A 19,656-nucleotide genomic window follows, 5' to 3' on the forward strand; every position below is an offset into this window, starting at 1 on the left:
CGACACCTTTTTACCTCTGCCATCAAAGGTGAGTGGAGGTTATGTTTTCACCCCTATCTGTCAGTTTGTTTGTGAACAAAATTTCTTCAAAAGGTTGTGGACGGATTTGGACGAAACTTGGTGGGAAGGTTGGGTATGTAACAAGGAAGAATTGATTCGATTTTGGTGAAGATCCAAATTCGGATGTGGGAATTTTTTCTTTAAAGCGATTCTTCACCATTGGGTGATAGGGCGAAAAATTATACACACACACATACCTCAAAAAATTGGACGGATTGGGATGAAACTTGGTGGATGAGTTGGTTAGGTTATGAGAACAAGGTGATTAAATTTTAGTTCAGGTACCGAATCCAGATCCAGTCTGTCAGTGGGATACAAAACGTAAACTAATCAGCCTGATGGAGGTATGTGCTCCACCGTGTACCCTTATAGTTTATGAAATGCAGTGATGTTGGCAGATTTCCAAGCAGATGGAAGATAACCGAGTACAAATGACAGGGTGAAAAGGGGAGAGAGAGAGGATGTGCAAGAGTTACCCATCTGCATTATTATTATTAGCGCTATTACCAATTGAAATCCACTCATGCAGAAGAAATGGCACTATTGCGAACATACCTCCATATAAACAATGGTATAATGACACCTTTCAGCACATTTTTGACTCACGCTCTCTTCTTCAGGCCGAGGTCACATTTGCCACGGCGGCCGTGGGGTCTCCAAAATCTACGGCCACTAGCAATTATACGGCGGCCGCAGTATTTCCTCGGTCACACAATGTTTTTATTTTTTTATGTCACATATGTTTTTATTTTTCGGGGAGCTGCACGGCGTATTTATAAATTGTGGAGACCGAAAACGTGGGGTTGCAGTACGGTCTTTGATTTGATGTCGCACGGTGACCTTAGGGTGTTCCTGCGGCGGCCATAGAATTTAAGGCAGACGCAAGGTGCCCGCAAGGCGACCCCTAAGGCAAACGTGCGGCCAGACGGATGGTAAATTTTTTTTTTCCGGCTTGTCGAATTGCTACGGCGGACGAAGAAATGAAAAAAAGTTATAACTCCGCGTTATAATTCCACGGCGACCTTACGGCCTGTAAAATATAGCCATACGGCGTAGGGCCACCCTGAGGCCACCTCAGAAACTCTGCGGCCGCCGCACATTTCTGTCAATTCAGAGGGCGTACGGCCGCCGTATCCTTGCCGTAGAGCAAATGTGACTTAGGCCAAGGTCTTAGAAATTGTGGAGACTGAAAACGTGGGGTTGCCGTAGGGTCTTTGATTTGATGTCGCACGTGACCTTAAGGGGGCCCTGCGGCGGCCATAGAATTTTCAAGGCAGACGCAAGGTAGCCTCAAGGTGCCCGCAAGTCGACCGTGGGGGGCCCGAAGGCGAACGTGCGGCCAGACGGACGGTAAAAAATGGGTTAATTTTTAAAAAATTTTTTACCAGGTTTTTTTTATTTATTTTTATTTTTATTTTTTTCGGCTTGTCGAATTGCTCCAGCGAACATAAAGATGAAAAAGTTATAACTCCGCGTTATAATTCCACGGAGACCTTACGACCTGTAAAATATAGCCAAATGGCATAGGGCCACCCTGTGGCCACCGCACGTTTCTGTCAATTCAGAGGACGTACGGTCACCATATCCTTGCCGTAGAGCAAATGTGACTTAGGCCTCAGGAACGCATCCTGAGCGCTGAGTATGAGGTATGACTGCACTCATTGTGGATTACCGCTAATGCCCTGAAAACCTCATCACTCCACCAATCGTCGCTTGTGCTTCTAACCCTCGTTACCCATTGTCCTCCAGTTTGCTTCATAAGACGTTTAAAAAAAACACAACCATAAATATGATTGCTTCTCCAAACAGTGAAAATAATATCAATACAAGGCAAATAAAAGCTCCTCTTCAAACTGAGTGGCACAATCTCAAACACGAGGATGGAAATCCTCTCATCCGTCATTACCTGTGTGTACTCGCTCTCAGAGGTGTATAAAGAAATGCGAGAAAAAAAAACAAAAAACAAATGGGAGGGATGTATGTTTTTTTTCAATTTTTCTGAAAATAAGCTTATCAAAAGGGTGATAAAACAGTGAGAGATGTAGAGGTGTACGTACCTCAGCTCGAGACAGGGTTCTCTGGCATTCGGAGAGCTGCTCACGTTGGGCCTCTATAGCTTTCTCTGCATTCACAAGCTGCTGCTTTAGAACGGCCACCTCCCTTTTTCCTTCTTCCAGCTCAAGCCGCTCGTGTTCCACCCCCTAATAAACAAAATCAATGAAGTGAAGTGCAGGGTGGACTGATGACACACACACAAACGTGATCTAACCAATGTGGGGGAAAGAATGCATGTGCGTCAGTCTGGTTAAAATGAAAGACTGTTGGCCTATCTTAACCGAAGGTAATAATCACATCAGAGGAATAAGAGGGAACAGAAGAGATGAGGAAGTAGGGATTAGGACTTCCCTTAACGGACGACGGTGCTTGGCATGAAAGGGCAGCGAATCAAGCCCACGAGCGAGAGAGATGGAGAGATGGAGAGAGATGGAGAGAGATGGAGATAGAGAGATGGAGAGATAGAGATAGAGATAGAGACTTTTGTATCTTTTTATTATAAAAATAGAAAAGAAAGCCCCCAAACAGGAGTTACATTTTCATTTCAGAGAAAGAAATGAAAAACCAAGAAACTATTTCTGAAGAAAGTAAAGGATTAATCGGGTGGATTAATTACTATATACAGAACATTTCACAAAAGGATAAACATTCCTCTCGGACTTTACAAATAACTTCCTTTATACACCATTTTGATTCAAACTGTGGTAATCTTCGAGTGACTGAAAAGAAAGCAAAATCCAATTTAACACGACTTATTACAAGGTTTTGGAACAAGAACAAAGCATCTTCATCATTTACTCCAACACCGTCAAGTTTTCTTTTCCTTGACTTATATACTGCAATCTTTGCCTGAGCAAGCAGGAAATTGGCAAACACAGCATTGGAATTTTTGTGTGGGATATCCAATCCGTAGATGAACACACAAGTGTTAAAAATCAAACCAAACCTCACAAAACAATTCCAAAGTAAAATAAATAAAGGTACCAACCGTTGGCATTCAACATAGATGTGAAAAAGGTTTTCAGATTTCTTACAAAAAGGACATTCATCTACAAGCAGATTTGAAAAACGGTGTAACAAGTGATTAGAAAGAAGGATCCAGTGTACTTGTCTCCATTGGAGGTCGCCATGTCTTGGCGGTACAGGAGAGTGATAAAAACCTTTCGAGTTAGGAAAATAAGGGGGAGAACAAGGTAAGAGGTCTCTCCATCGAACCCTCTGCTGTGTTATTTGCTGTTGCAAAAGAAATTTTACAACCCAAATAAAGGTCTTTTTGTTTGGGAAGGCAATTGAAGCCTACGTTAAAAGGGGCACAAGGAAGAGGGCTGGCAAGAGAAAAAGCACATACGAGTTCGGGAAAGGTTGAGAGAGAAGGTATCTGATGTGCATTTTGTTCATTGTTTTGGTGGTCCTGCTCCCAAGCAGGTGCAAGCTGTGTGTATGTCCAAAGCACACTACATAATATGCGTGCCACAATTCGAGGATCGCACACCTACCAGGCTTGCCAAAGCATCAGCTCCGATCCAGCTGCCGTTTGGGCTGAGAAGATCTGCGACAGATTGAACGCCCTTGTCGGTAAAGCGTTGAATAAAACACCTATCAGCAGGCATATCATGGAAAAGGGAGTTGTAGAACTTCCAGAAAAGTTGTTCTTCCAGAAACATGTTTTGTGTAAGAATGTGTAGCTCTTGTTATTGTCAGAGCTTGCCACGCATTGAGCATGCTCTGATAGAAACCAGAGATGGGAGATGTGTCGATTTTGGAAAGGTCCATCAGGAAAAGAGAGTGGTCATAGCCTAGCCTCCCAGCCTGTTGCAAAAGGTGACGAGCAACGTTGACCCATGGTGGAGAGGGTCGCGTGTATAGCATGCGAAGAGCAGCAGAGAGTCGAAAGGCAATTAGCCGGCTCTTTATGTCGACCAGGCCTTGTCCTCCATCGGTCAGTGGTAAACTGAGGACCCCAGGTCGCAGCCAGTGTTTTCCGTCACAGAAAAAGGACACAAAGCACTTCTGGAGCTGTTGAAGCAACGCCGCTGGAGGATGCAGCACGAAGAACCTGTGCCATAAGGTTGAGGCCACCAGTGTGTTGAAGACCAAGACCCTTCCACGATATGACAGTTGTGTGATCAGACCTTTCCATTTTTGCAGTATACCCTCAACAAACTCAAGCAGACCAGCCCAATTTTTTGTTAATGTGGTATTATTACCTAAGAACACTCCAAGGTATTTCACACCATCATTGGCCCATGACAGTAGAGCAGGAAGTCTTGGCGCCAAGTAGCACAACGGACCGAGCCAGAGGGCGCTCGTTTTGCTCCAATTTACTTTGGCTGAAGAAGCCTTTTCAAATAAAGACAAACAATAACGAACGATGTTAACGTCATTGATATCTTGTACGAATACACATAAGTCATCGGCGTATGCCAGTACCTTGATGGGCCATTCAAGCTGGGACAAACTAACCCGTGAGTTTACAGCGCAAATAAACCAGTAGGGGTTCGATGGAGAGAGCATAAAGCAACCCGGAAAGAGGGCAACCTTGTCTAATTCCCTTGTTAATAGACAAAGGAGCAACAAGTTCATTGTTTATCTTAAGCACACGAGAAATATTATTGCATAGTATTTTAATACAAGAGATGAAGGTTGAACCAAGTTCAAACTGCTCAAGTACTTCGAAAAGGTACCGATGGTCAACACGGTCAAAGGCTTTCTCCTGATCAAGAAGAAGAAGCAGTCCTAAATCTTTAGGGCTTTCCTTGCACAGTTCAATGATGTCTCTCACAAGGGAGATGTTGTCATAGATGGAACGTTTTGGGACATAGTAACATTGTTTTTCTTTCAACAACGAGGATAAATAAGGAGTAAGTCACAATGCCAGGGCTTTCGAAAATATCTTATAGTCCGTACATAACAGGGAGATAGGACGCCAATTTTCAATTCTCAGCATGTCTCCCTTTTTTGGGATGAGGGTAAGAAGAGCTCGTCGGCAACTCTGAGGTAGCTCTCCAAGCTGGCAGCTTGCGTTCAAGGTGTTAATGAGTTCTGGACCCAATAAGTGCCAAAACTTCTTGTAAAATTCGGTTGTAAGTCCATCCAAACCAAGTGCTTTCCCAATGGCAAGGCCGTGAAGGGCAGTGCCAAGTTCATCCAAAGTGATGGGTCTTTCCAGTTGGGAACGCCCATCTTCACACGACACTGGCAGGCCTACGGGGACTGAGGCGACACTGACAGGATTTATTTGTTCCATTGAATATATTTTCGAAAAGTATTCCTTCACAAAAAGTTTGATTTCTGATTGTGTAAAGATAATGGATGAATATGCTAATCGCAGCTGAGAAAGCTGCTTACTGGGAAGACGTTTCTGTAAGGAAACGAAGTACTTGGTTGGTCCGTCTGCCTCATTCAGGTGTCCCACCCTCATCCGAACTAAGGCACCACGTGCATTCCTCTTGGTTATTTCCTTTAATAAGGACTGTTTCTCAGTTAAGGTTTTTTGTATGTTACTATTATTTTGTCCGATGACCCGTTGGAGTTGGTTGTAAAATCTCTAACTGTAATATTTTAACTTCATGGTCAGCGCTTGTGGAGAAAAACTGATACTGTTGACGGAAACCTTTAATTTGGGTTTTTACTAAATCTCACCATATCAGCGGGTTAACGGAACAGCTTAACTTCTGTTCTCGGAGAGCCGTCCAGAAGGATTCAAAGGCCTGAATGAAGTTGAGGCTTTCTAGTAAACTGTTATTGAATTTCCAATGAGAGCTCCCTGGACATGGTTTAGAGAGTTGAATAAAGACTCGAGCTAGGGAATGGTCGTAGAAACCAGAAGGCAGGATATCAGATTTATAAACTCCATGTAATAAATGAGAATTTACATAGATGCGATCAAGCCTCGCAAGTGAGACGTGGTTGTTTAAACAACGACACCATGTGTAAGACTGATCAGAAGGGTGCTGTATGTGCCAAATATCATGGAGATTATATTTCGCAATAATGTTTGCAAAACGTTTTGCAGTACATTGTTGGGGTTCAGGCCCGTTCTGGTCAAATGAAGCATTAACAGTACAGTTAAAATCGCCACCAATAATTAGACAAGTCTGCAAATACAGTGTTTGCAGGAATTTTCTCAGTTCGGCGAAAAAGGAGATCCGCTCGTCATTTTTGCTTGGAGCGTACACATTGAGGATTGTGAACTTGATCTGATTGATAGAGAAGGTCACGGAGGCAAGGTGTCCATCAATAATACTCATAAATTTAAGGCAGGACGGATGGAAATGTTTCCCCAAGACAAACATGATGGCTGCCTTTGACGTGGAGTTGTTACTGAAGAAACATTCCTTGTCCATAAATCGTCACCACTGAGCCTGAACAGATCGGACAGCATGGGTCTCTTGAAACAAAGCTATGTCGAGACCGTTGACCTCTACCAGCTGTTTAATTTGGATCTTGCGGAGTGGACTACCACCACCATTAACATTTATTGTTCCAATCTTGAAACTGGCCATGAGGAAAATAATAGTTTCTAAGAATAAGATCAGAAGCGGGATAATTGATTAGGATCCCTTTTCGCCTTGGAAATCAATTTTTTTTAAGCGGTGACAGTGTGTCTGGTGGAAACCGAATAAGTCAGGCTTACGTACGATAGCCTGAGCACACTCAAAGAAGGACGGTAGATCTGGAAAGTATTCCGTCAGGTTTATATTGCAATTCCTGTATGTATTTTGTAAGAAGTCTTATTTGTTCAGGTGGGGGGGGGGGGGGTAGGACCTTGACTGGTGAGCTTCTCCACCGTTTCCACCTGACTCTTCCTGCTTGCTTCCTCCAGGTCAGATTCATCAGAATCGGTTGTAGTTTCCGAGTCACACAAGCTTGCACTGTCCTGCATATCGATACTGTCGTCAGTATTGACACACGGATCTGGACTGGTTACCACGTCTATGTGCTCTTCCATTGTGGGAACATCTCCTGGTGAAGTAACAGAAATAACCGGGGGGGGGGTGATGAAATGGAAACACCATCAGTGGATGCAGAGATCTCGCTTCCCTCAACCGTAATGGTGTTATCGACCTCCAACGGCGTGGAGGTATACAGTACTTCGGGGGTCTCTCGTAAAACATCCATTTTAACATTTCCTGCGTTTCCAGCTTCACCACATGATGAAATGGGAGCAGTAACAGTGTTAACATTTGTTTCGCTATTTCCCGCGGACAAGGATTGAGGGTTGACATTTGCCGAAATGACAGCAGGTTCATCACGAGTGGTCTGTGTATCACCGTCAATGGACTTTCCAATAGGAGAGTTTTTAACGAGTGAAAGTTTCATTTACTGCGATAACAGGTAAAGCTGTCTCTGTGAGGGAGACGTCTATGTCCTCACCGGCAAGTAGGGTAAACTTGTTGGCCGTAGGTACCGGGGTCCGGATCCATTCCGGGTAAGCCTTGTGGAGTGATGTCAGTCACAACTGCGGGAACATTACCGACAGATTCCTCGTTTGTAAATGCTGCCTTCTTCTGGGTTAAACGACCATCAGGTAAAGTCTCTCGCTTCCTTGATGGAACGATGGTGAAACCATCCCAAACATTCGTTTTGCTGTTTAGACTATCAGAGGACTGGGGGTTATTACCAGACATGGGATCCGCTTCCTTCACAGTCGAGGAAGAAGACGACGACGTAACCTTGTTGACGAGGTTTGTTTCATCGTTTGACGAGGTTGCCTTTGGGCAAGATTGTTTCAAGTGTCCAAAATTACCACATTCAAAACATTTCAAGGTGTCAGTGGTTACATATACTTGGTAATCATGATTATCAATTTTGAGTTTTAAAACAATGTTCAAGGTTCTTTCAGTGTTAGAGGGAGGAAGTACCACATAAGCTTGTCTCCGAAAAGACATCACATGCTTCGTCCGATCATCCTGGCTCCGTAAAGGTAACAAAGTGATTTGAGAAACCACAGTACCATAACGAGATAGTTCGGAGATCAGCGTCTGATTCTTCAGGAAAGGAGCGCTCGAGATAATGACCTTCACGGTTGGTGTGTCGAGAGGGGAGACGAGCACGAAATGTCAGTCATCTGTTGATAGTCCAGTCGATACAATTTCGTGAACCAGTTTTGTCTCAGACACAAAGATAACCACACATTTGTTCATTCGCGAGGCTGCACGAACTTTGTCAGTACCGACTACGCTTCCTGTGGCGATAATGAGATCCTCGACACTGACGTCGTCGGATGGGACACAGACGACGCCACGTTTTCTTGTTAATGCTTCAAATGCCGCATAACGGGAATACGAAGTCATGTTTAGGAAGGGGGAGGGGGGGTGATTGCTCTCGTGCAGTAATTAAAAAACGAGCCGAGAAAGGTTTCCAAAGGAAATAAAAACAGCTCCAGTGAATAAAAAACGATCAGTTGAAGGCCCGGGATGGGCCGCCAACTAAAAGCTATCCACAAAAAGCTGTGGGCTCTTTCTCTCTCTCTATCTCGGGGAAAAAAGGTATGCGAGGAGAAAACAGGGGGGTGGGGAGGGGAGGGGAGGGGAGGGAGGGGATGGGATGGGATGGGATGAACCGAAAGGCAAACCGTGAAATATCAAGGACAGATGTGCGGGGCGTGGTGGGGTGACGACGGCGTGAAGGAAGGCCGAAGCGCAAGGTCTAATGAAGAGGGGAGGGTGGGGGCACAAATAATGATCCGTAGAAGGAAAACAAAGGAAGGGAGGTGAAAAAAGATGCGAAAGGGGATAGAAAGGCGAAAAAAACAGGGCAGATCACAGCTCACCAAGACCACACAGCCGCCATGACACTCCACTCACCAACAGGGGGAAAGAGAGAGAAAGAAAGAGAGAGATATATATTATATCTATCTATACTGTGTATATATATATATATATATATATATATATATATATATATATATATATATATATATATATATATATATATATATATATATATATATACACACACACACACACACACACACACACACACACACACACACACACACACACACACACACACACACACACACACACACACACACACACACATTTAAAGGCCATTTTCCCCGCTAAAGCAGGGGTTAGCCTTGCGGGCCCCATGACAATCTTCTCCACTTTACCCTGTTTTCTGCATCTCCCCTTCTTAATCCCCTTGCCCACATTTCCTCTTCCACCACATTTAGCCAAGTTTTTCTCGGTCTTCCCCGTCCTCTACTTCCGACTACACTCATTTCAAACACTCCTCTCACCCAGTCACTTTCATCCTTCCTCAACACATGACCCAACCATCTCAACCTGTTTCTCTTCACAACCTCCGTCACAGACTCTATTCCCATCATCTTCCGCAAGTCATCATTTGTCTTCCTCTCTCTCAACGATACTCCACACATCCACCGAACCATTCACATTTCCACCCTTTGTTGCTGCTCCATGTTCAGTACCCATGTCTCACTCCCATAAATCATCGTACTCCTCACACATGTAGCATACACCTTTCCCTTCAGCTTCAACGACACTCCCCTCTTCGTCAGCACGCCACTCAGTTCCTGAAACTTCTTCCATGCACATCTCACTCTAGCAACTGTCGAAGAGTCTGATCCACCTTCTCCATTCAGCATGTCTCCGAGATAGCAAAATGTTTTCACCCCTTCCAGCTTCACACCATCTCCAAGATCCAACTCAACAATTCCTTCATCTGCTGCTCCCTCGATGCACACCTTACACTTGAATGGAGCTGCCACAACTATATATATATATATATATATATATATATATATATATATATATATATATATATATATATATATATATATATATATATATATATATATATATATATATATATATATATATATAGTTGAAAGTGTGTCCATCTGTGTGTCTGTGTGTCTGTTTCTCTGTGACCTATGCACGCAAAAAGTACTGGACTGATCCTCACCAAACTTCACATGCTGACAGAACATGTACCCGGGAGTGTCCCGATGTAAAAGAATTGTACTTCCGACTTCCGGTTTCCGAATTAAATGGTTATGGGCTATGTAGATATTTTATAGAATGGTTATGGGCGTAGGTACGTTGTAACTTCGTATACATAATAACATAATACATAATAACAACAGGATAACAGACGTAAATAAATCAAATATGCTGGGCCAGGCTCGGTTATGCCTGACGTATAAATTAAGTCGCAAATGATGACATGAAACCAGCCTCACATTGTTGAGGCATTATGGTTTTTTATCTGATGCGGCAATAAATCTTAACATTTTTGAACTCGAGTCTTCTGCATATAAAACATGGCGGGGAAAATATAATATTATAGTGGTGATGAAAAAAATAATAATGGTGGCAGCCTCTACAATTTTACAATTAACTGTGACATATACTCCTTCAGACCCACCATCATCCACAGGATTCCTGTGCGGAGCATGGGTATGTATACATATATATACATATATATACATATATATACATATATATACATATATATACATATATATACATATATACATATATATATATACATATATATATACATATATATATATATATATATACATATATACACACAGTGGTGCCCCCAGAATCCGAATTTAATTCGTTCCAAGAGGCTGTTCGGCTTCCAAAAAGTTCGGATTCAAAAACTATTTTCCCAATAAGAAATAATGGAAAGAGAATTAATCCGTTCCTGGACCCCAAGAAAACACACTTTCAAGACACTTTCAACTGAAATTACCCATGTTTAAGGTAAAATAAGATGAGAAAATGACCTTTTCTGGGTCATGAATCTCATTCCAAACCTGGGGGATGAGCAGGAGCATTGTCGCTTCTTCTATCAGGCCTGGATGCAGTTCCGGCCTATCAGTGGCCATTGGGATCCAAAACGTAAACTGTTCAGCTTGGTGGAGGTATGTAATTAACCATGAAGCACCAAATGGTGTTTTATATCCCAGTACACTCTGTGGAGACACAAACGTGCCGTTTTCACCGCACGGTTCCACGGGAGAGAATCAAGAGGTGAAGCGATTGGGTGACGCAGCATGACGTCACTACCATGCTCGCGAAAAAACGTTGAGTTCGTTAAAGCTGATTGATCAGAGGGTTCATTGAATGAGTTCGCTTCACGATGGGTTTTCGCGCTTTTATCGCTTCTTTATTTTTCAGAATCCTACACACGGTCGATTTCGGCAGCTCGAACATGGCAGCGAGATCAGATACACGCATACCGTTCTCATGCTTAGTGATAAGTTCTTTCTTCAACTCAATTGTCGTTCTCACGGACTTCCTCTTATTCCTATTTGCTCCACTGCTCTTCTTGAGTGCCATGGTGAATGCACAAGGGTGATAATTAAAAAAAAAAAAAAATGCACAAATCAAGGTGAAAACACGAGGTAAAGTCGCGATCAACACACGAGATATGCTTTCACGAGTACTTCCACCGACGAACTGAATGAACAAAGCGCGAAAATGCGCGTCGAACAGGTGGGGGAGACACGTGAACAAACATGAACGCCACGTTGTGTTCGGTTTTCGAAAATTTGTTCGGTTTTTAGGGCAAAATTTTCTCAAAAAAAATTGTTCGGATTCCAATTTGTTCAAACAATGGGGCGTTCGGATTCTGGGGGCATGACTACATATATGTATATATATATATATATATATATATATATATATATATATATATATATATATATATATATATATATATATATATATATATATATATATATATATATATATTGGATAGAGAGAGAAAAACAGAGAGGGAGAGAGAGAGAGACAGAGGCAGAGACAGTGACAGAGACAGAGACAGTGACAGAGACAGAGAAGTAAATCGAAACCTTAAATTATTATTATTATTTTTGTATACCTTGTCGAGGCTCGTATTAGAGCCAACACACAACGCACATCAAGGGGGGCATGAGACAAGAGGGGAGGGAGTGGGAAGGACAAAACCATGGGGAACAGAGACATGAGGTGATCTGTGGAAGGGAGAGGGAACATGGGGAATAGAAGATGGACATTACAGGGACTTTCAGGAAAGAAAGCAGGGAATTTGAAGGAGGTGGACTTGTCTGATTGGTGGGAATTTGAAGGAGATGTCAGGTCAGGTTCGATCTGTGACCTGCTACAGGTACCATGTAAACCTGTACTAACCTGTTCCATGGTCGGGTTGTCGGCGACTAAACCGTCTCCCCCACCAGGTTTTCTGGTGAGGAGGGTGTTTGGATATGGACACCCAGCAGGATTAAAAACAAAACCTGTCAAAGGGCGGAGGAGCTCCTTGTGAGCCAACGGCCATCCATATCTAGTGCCCAACTGTGTCTGCGGACGTCCTCCTGCAGTTGGGTCACTTCTTATTAGGAGGTTGGTGGCAGGATTTGCACTCCGGCCACCGTAAAACCCTTCATTCCGCAAAAACGCAAAAAAATCTGAAAACCCACTCCGTGGGAGTACCTCCTGTGCAGCTTCCCTTCGCAGGGCAGCTCACCGGATGACGGGATTGGGGCAAAGCCTTCGGGACCCCCAATCTTTGATAGGAGGGAAACCACGGGGTAACATCCCTGGGTCAGATTGCGGGAGAGTGTGTCGGAGTGGTGCTGAGGTATCGTCCACCAGACGGCGGTCTCCTTGGGTTAACCTGAGGCGGTCCCTTCGGGTGGGTGCCTGGAATGTCCTATCCCTAAGAGAGGATGATCACCTGTCTCTGTTATCATCTGAGCTCAAGCGTTTGGACATCGGGATTGCAGCTCTCTCTGAGGTTCGGAGACCGGATTGCGGCGAGATAATGGTGGGTGGTTACACCTACTATTGGTCTGGTCGCTCTGATGGTTACCATACCCAAGGAGTTGCTGAAGCTGTGTCCAATAAGCTGACCCCAATGATAATTGAGGTAACACCGGTCAACGAGCGTATTATGAGATTAAGGATTCGTCACTCCTTAGGTGTCATTTCCCTGGTCTCTGTTTATGCTTCGACTGAGGCGAGTGATCTCACCGTGAAGGATGCATTCTACGCCACACTCGAGTCTGTGGTTGATCAGTGCCCCAGACGAGATACACTTCTAGTCTTGGGGGATTTCAATGCATCGACTGGAACTGATAGGGACGGTTATGAGGTGTGTGTTGGTCCCCATGGGTCAGGAACTATGAACCAGAATGGCACTAAGTTCCTTGACTTTGCAAGAAGTCATGGACTTAGGGTGGCTGGTTCATGGTTTCAGCGCCCACAAGCTCATCGCTGGACTTGGTATTCCAACGCTGGCGGTGTGGCAAAGGAGATTGACCATGTCCTCATTGACGGTCGCTGGAGGATGATCCAGAACTGCAGGGTCCACCGGAGTGCTCAGTTCCTCAATACTGACCACAGGCTTGTTGTAGCAACTCTAAAGCTGCACCTTAAATCCTGGAGAATGGTACCATCCCAGCCGAGGCTGGATGTTGCCAAGCTCAGGGATGAGAGAATAGCTGAGGAGTTTGCGAACAGGCTGAGTGGACACTTGGGGGGTCTGGGTGCTTTGGGGGGTCCTGAAGAGTTGTGGAGCGCCTTCAAGACCACCGTCCTTGATGTTGCCGGTGGATGCCTTGGAGCTCACCGCAGGGCAAAGAAGAATTTTGTCTCTCAAGGGACACTGGATACCATTGACCAGAGTCGCAGGGCCAGGCTGAATGGCAGAGCTGAGCTGTTCAGGGAGCTGAGGCGTAAAACTGTACGTGCACTGAGGGTGGACAAGGAGGCCTATGTGCGAGGAATCTGTGAGGGGGTAGAGCATCACCTGTGGACAGGTGATTCTCGTCCCGCTTACAGGGGAATTCGCGCATTACGTTCATGCAAGCCCATCCCTCGGAGCACTACAGTTCGAGCAGAGAGTGGTAGGCTCTTGACAGAGGAGTCTGAAGTGAAGGCCCGCTGGGCCGGTTACTTTGAGCGGTTGTACCAGGCTGATTCCCCAACTGTCGAGTTGGACGTCAAGGGTGTTACAATCCCTGTTGCTGACCCTCGAATCAACTGTGGTCCACCTACGCTTGTGGAAACACGGGCTGCGGTGAACCAGTTGAAACGGGGCAAAGCTCCAGGGATCTGTGGCATCCATGCCGAACTTCTCAAGGCTGGTGGAAATGCTGCACTCGTGTCGTTGCATGCAGTTTTGTGCTCTGCCTGGAACACAGGCATCATCCCAACTGACTGGAAGAGGGGCCTTGTCCCTCTCTGGAAAGGGAAGGGTGATCGCCAAGACTGCAACAACTACCGAGGGGTGACGCTGCTCTCAGTGCCGGGCAAGGTCTTTGCTCGGATAATTCTCGATAGGGTTCGTCACCATCTGCTTGAGCACCAGCGTCCAGAGCAGTCAGGCTTTACACCAAAGAGGTCAACGATTGACCGTATCCTTGCACTTCGTGTCCTCACCGAACGCAGACGAGTGTTTCGGCAGGGGCTGCTTGCAGCCTATGTTGATCTCTGTAAAGCGTTCGATTCAGTGAATCGGGATGTCCTCTGGAGGATTCTTGGTCTTCGTGGGGTGCCACCAAAACTGATCGATCTGATGTCTGAACTCTACTCTGGTACTGAGAGTGCTGTGAAGTGTGGTGGTACCATCTCTGACTTATTTCCAGTTGTTACTGGAGTTCGTCAGGGATGTGTACTTGCCCCCACACTTTTCAGCACTTGTATGGACTGGATTCTAGGGAGGATGTCGGAGAGATCAAGTTGCGGTGCGTCATTTGGGAATGTCAAGATCTCGGACCTTGACTTTGCAGATGATGCAGTCATCTTTGCGGAGACTTTAGACATCCTCTTGGGGGCCCTCGAGGTGCTGAATGAGGAGTCGGAGCTGTTGGGATTACGGGTTTCTTGGGTCAAAACTAAGATCCAGGCTTTCGGTGACATCTTGGATGCTGCTGTCCTGTCTGTGTCTGTTTGTGGTGAGGATGTTGAGGTCGTGGAGAGATTCACTTACCTTGGCAGTGATATTCATGTCTCTGCTGGCTGCGAGTCAGAGGTCAATAGACGTCTGGGTCGGGCCTGGGGAGTCATGGATTCACTGGATCATGGGGTGTGGCGCTGCCGGTACCTGTGCGGGAGGACGAAAGTCCGAGTCTTCAGGTCCTTGGTACTTCCAGTCTTGCTCTATGGGTGCGAGACTTGGACTCTGACCAAGGATCTGAGACGGAGACTTAATTCCTTTGGTACCAGGTCTCTTCGGAGAATCCTTGGCTATCGCTGGTCGGATTTTGTGTCCAACGAGCGGTTGCTGAGAGAGACTCGGATGAGATTTGTTACCTGCATAGTCCGTGAGCGTCAGTTGCGGCTGTATGGACATGTGGCTCGTTTTCCTGACTCTGATCCTGCTCACCAGATTCTCTCAGCGAGGGAGTCTCATGAGTGGAGGAGGCCAGTGGGTCGACCACGTGCCTCATGGTTGCAACAGGTTGACCATCATCTCAAGGAGATAGGGATGGGCCTGGCATCTGCCTGGGGGATGGCCAGACGGAGGCCCCTGGAGTACCGGCGGAAAGTGGACGCAGCGACGTGCTGTTCTGGCACATGCTCCCATACCTGACCTGACCTGACCTGGACTTGGCTGGATTATCGGGGGAAGAAAAGTTCGAGGATTTGGTGGGGGATGATAAGAGGTGGTGGTGAACAGCTGTTTTGAAGGCCTGGAGGGAAGAATGGGAATGAATTGAGTGAGGGAGTTAATTCCAAAGGCAGGAAAAGAGAGGAATGAAAGAGTGAAGATGAGCAGTGATTCGAGATTTTGGTAGTTTTACCAGAAGGGGGTTGTTGGCAGACCTTGAGCACCCTGCGGAAATGTGGTGGGGACAAATTGCAGAGAGAGCAGGGGGGGAGGCTGGAGAGGAGACGGTAGAAGACAGAAAGACCACCGACCAACCTGCGGTGATTGAGTGAGAGGCCCAAAGACTCAGCCTCATTGCGGGAGATGCCAATGATCCGAAATGCCCTTGGTTTCTACAGCGTGAAGCCGAGAAAGGTGGGAGGCAGGAGCACAAGCCCAGAGGGGAGAGCAGTACTCCATCAGGCTGCGGACAAAAGCTTTGTAAGTGGTCAGGAGCTCAGGTGGGTGGAGGAAGGACTTTGCATGACAGAGGATTCCCAGTCGGCAACTGCCTTTGAAGGCGAGGTTTCAAATGTGGCTTTCCCAGGAAAGGTCATGGCAGATAGTGAGACCCAGAAGCTTGAAAGAAAGGACTTCTTCCAGAGGATTGTTGAGAAAGTGGATGGGGGGTTTTCTAAACGGTCCTTTCGAAGAGACATAGTGAGTGTGAGATTTGTCTGGATTGAAAGACATGTTCCACATGTTGGACCAGTTTGTGATTTTATCCAGATCTGCAGTGAGCGAAGAAGCAACTGCTTGCCGGTCTGAGAGATGACCGATGGTACGGCAGAGGGTGGAGTCATCAGCAAAGAGATATAGAGGATTTTCCAGAGTCGGAGAGATCATTGATGAAAACCAGAAAAAGAACAGGGCCCAGAACGCTACCTTGCGGAACTCCAGCCTGGACAGGAAAGGGGGATGAAAGAACTCCATTTTGAGCCACACGGTGACTGCGACAGGAGAGGAAGTCTGCGATCCATGAGTACAGATGGCCTTGATACCATAGGAAGAGAGTTTGGTGAGCAGGGCAGGATGCCAGACTGTGTCAAAAGCACGTGATATGTCCAGGGATACGGCTCAGATTTCCTGTCTGGCATTGAGGGCTTTCATCCATTGTTGGGAGAGCAGAAGCAGCATATCCAGGGTCGAGTAACCTGGTCTGAAACCAAACTAATGATCAGAAATCAAGCCATTGGAGAAGAGGAAGGATTTGATGTCTGAAGCGATGAAGGATTCCATAACCTTGCTGATGATTGGGAAAAGGCTGATTGGTCTGGAGTTGCAGGAATCTGTTTTTGCACCTTTTTGTGCAGGGCAGTGATGTTTGCTGATTTCCAAGCAGATGGCAGATGACCTTGGGCAAATGAGAGGGTAAATAGAACAGAGAGAGGGTGAGCAAGAGCAGAAGAGCAGGCTTTGAGGACACGTGGGCGGATGCTGTCTGGACCGGTTGCAGAATCTGAGTTGAGCTTTGACAGCAAGCTCTCCACCTTGTCAGGAGAAAAGGACAAAGGACAGAGTCCAGGGACAGTTGGGTGCGACTGGGTAAGGTGGGTAGAGAAAGTGATGGGTTTTGGACACAAGATTTAGCTGCAAACACCGAGTTTAGGCATTCAGATTTTTCATGTGCGGTATCAGTAGTGCGGCCATTTGAGGTAAGGGAGGGGATGGAGGGGGAACACACACCAGAAACAGATTTGATTAGACGGCACCAGGATTTTGAAGAGGGAGAGAGGTTTGAGAGTTCAGACTTGAGAGGAGAAAGATGTTGTTTTCTGGCTCTCCTGAGGGTAGATACACACTTGTTCCCGAGCTTTATGGAAGGAATTAAGATTGCCCTCAGTTGGGTTTGCTTTCCATGAGGCAAAGGCAAGTTGTTTCAGGACAACTGCCTCACCACAAGCTTCAGTGAACCAAGGGCGGGAGGAAGGGAAGGACAACTCAAGACGAGAGGGGATAAATCTGTGCATGAGGGAGAGCAAGTTTCTTTGAAAGAATTCCCAGGACGAGTTGATGTTGGAGAAAGTAGCGATCGGAGACCAGTCTATCAGTTTGAGGGCTGCTTGGAGTCCCTGCCAGTCAGCTTGAGTGAAATGCCAGACTCGACGGCGGTGAGGTGGATCTCTGATAATAGCCAGAGAGATGTCCACTTTGACAAGGACGTGGTCAGAAGAACCGATTGGAGCGGAGAAAGAGCAGCAGATATTTTCTGGGGAATTGGTCAAAATCAGATCCAGAAGAGATGGAGTACCATTGGTTGAGATCCGGGTGGGGAAGTTGACCGATTGAGTCAGTCCCAATGAGTCGCAGAAAGCTTTTGCTGAGGTGCCATGACAGGTGAGAGAGGTACCCACACCTAGCCAACTGGCATGATGACAATTGAAGTCGCCACATATGAGGAAGAGAGAGTTTGGATGAGAAGATAGAAGTTGCTCCATGTTTTCAGATAGTGAGATGGAGATGGAGTCATCACTGTTAGATGGACGGTACAGTACACATATAAACATGAGGTGGGAGTAGAGTGGAAGCCGTAGCCAGAGGTATTCCTGGGGGTGTGGGAGAGTGAAGGCAGTGCATGGAAAGTGAGGAATGGAGTCTTTGATGAAGAGAGCAACTCCTCCACCAGGGCGAGGCTCAGGTCTGTCAAACCGGAGGAGGGAGTAACCAGGGAGATACTTGGGAGTCAGACACGTCTTGGGGGAGGAAAATTTCTGTTAGGCAGATTATGTCTGGTTTGTCAGTGGCAACCTGTGTGGAAAGATCTGAAAGGTTTGTGCGAAGGCCCCGGATATTTGAGGTCCATACTTTTAATGAAGAGGTAGGGGAGGAGGCTTTGGCTGCAGGGGTTGGGGGGGAGGGTGAGGGTAGGACAAGGGACGAGGGGGGGGGAGGTAAGGAGGGTTGTTGAAAGAGTGTGGGGGATTGCAGAATAGCTTGTGGAGGGGGCCGAATGAGGAGAAGAAAAGGCTCTGTGGTGCTGGGGGAGAGGGGGGACTAGAGAGAGGGGGAAGAAGGCAGTTGAGGATTTGAGGAGGTGGACTGAAGAGATGGAGGTGAGAGGGCAGTGGAATGAGGCAGCTTTGTGGATGGGAGGAGGGGCAACTTTGGGAAGGATGAGTGAGGGGGATGAATGGTGGAAGAAAGGTGAGGGGTGTTTTTGAGAGAGGTGAGAGGGAGGCTTGGAGGGAGAAGAGTGGAATGGTTGCTTTGAGCGTGAGGGGTGAGAGGAGTGAGTTGGCACTGAAGTTGGAAAAAAAGAATGGTTCATGGAAAGCGAACATTCATACAAACTGGGGTTTTCAAAAGTTTTAGGTCAGTTATGCGATTAAACCCATTTCTTGAGGGATGCAATAAAGGCAAATTCAGAGAATGGAGAGAAGAAACGCTGGAACAGTTGGATTTTTTCGGCAAGGTATGAAGGAAAGGTCGAATTGAGAGCAGTCTGTTTAAATAGCAGAAGAGTAGTGCATTATGATACAGTAAATAGAACCTCATGTGTGAAAGAGGAAGATGAAGCATTATAAGAGATCGTTTTTGTTATTATTATTGATGTTTGAGAGAGTTTTCAACAGATTAGATCATGGAAGAGAAGGAGGAGAAGAAGAAGGAGGAGAAGAAGAAGGAGGAGAAGAAGAAGAAGGAGGAGGAGAAGAAGAAGAAGGAGGAGAAGAAGAAGGAGGAGGAGAAGAAGAAGAAGGAGGAGAAGAAGAAGAAGGAGAAGAAGAAGGAGGAGGAGAAGAAGAAGAAGGAGGAGAAGAAGAAGAAGAAGGAGGAGAAGAAGAAGAAGAAGGAGGAGGAGAAGAAGAAGAAGGAGGAGGAGAAGAAGAAGAAGGAGGAGGAGAAGAAGAAGGAGGAGGAGAAGAAGAAGAAGGAGGAGGAGAAGAAGGAGGAGGAGGAGAAGAAGAAGGAGGAGAAGAAGAAGAAGGA

The 19,656-nt window shown here is 46.0% G+C and overlaps 1 protein-coding gene across 2 annotated transcripts in view; it reads right to left on the minus strand.

Moving 5' to 3' along the window:
• SMC2 (structural maintenance of chromosomes 2) overlaps positions 1 to 19,656 on the minus strand; it is a 106,812-nt gene that overhangs the window by 25,921 nt on the left and 61,235 nt on the right. For both annotated transcript variants that reach the window (XM_085849702.1, XM_085849704.1), the window contains one exon: positions 2,118 to 2,261. In XM_085849702.1, the coding sequence (XP_085705828.1) occupies positions 2,118 to 2,261 (144 nt within the window). The remainder of the gene's footprint in view (positions 1 to 2,117; positions 2,262 to 19,656) is intronic.

This window comes from Eptatretus burgeri, chromosome 12, assembly GCF_056783735.1.
Source record: "Eptatretus burgeri isolate ZD-2024b chromosome 12, Ebu_testis_v1, whole genome shotgun sequence".
Classification (NCBI taxonomy): Eukaryota; Metazoa; Chordata; class Myxini; order Myxiniformes; family Myxinidae; genus Eptatretus; species Eptatretus burgeri.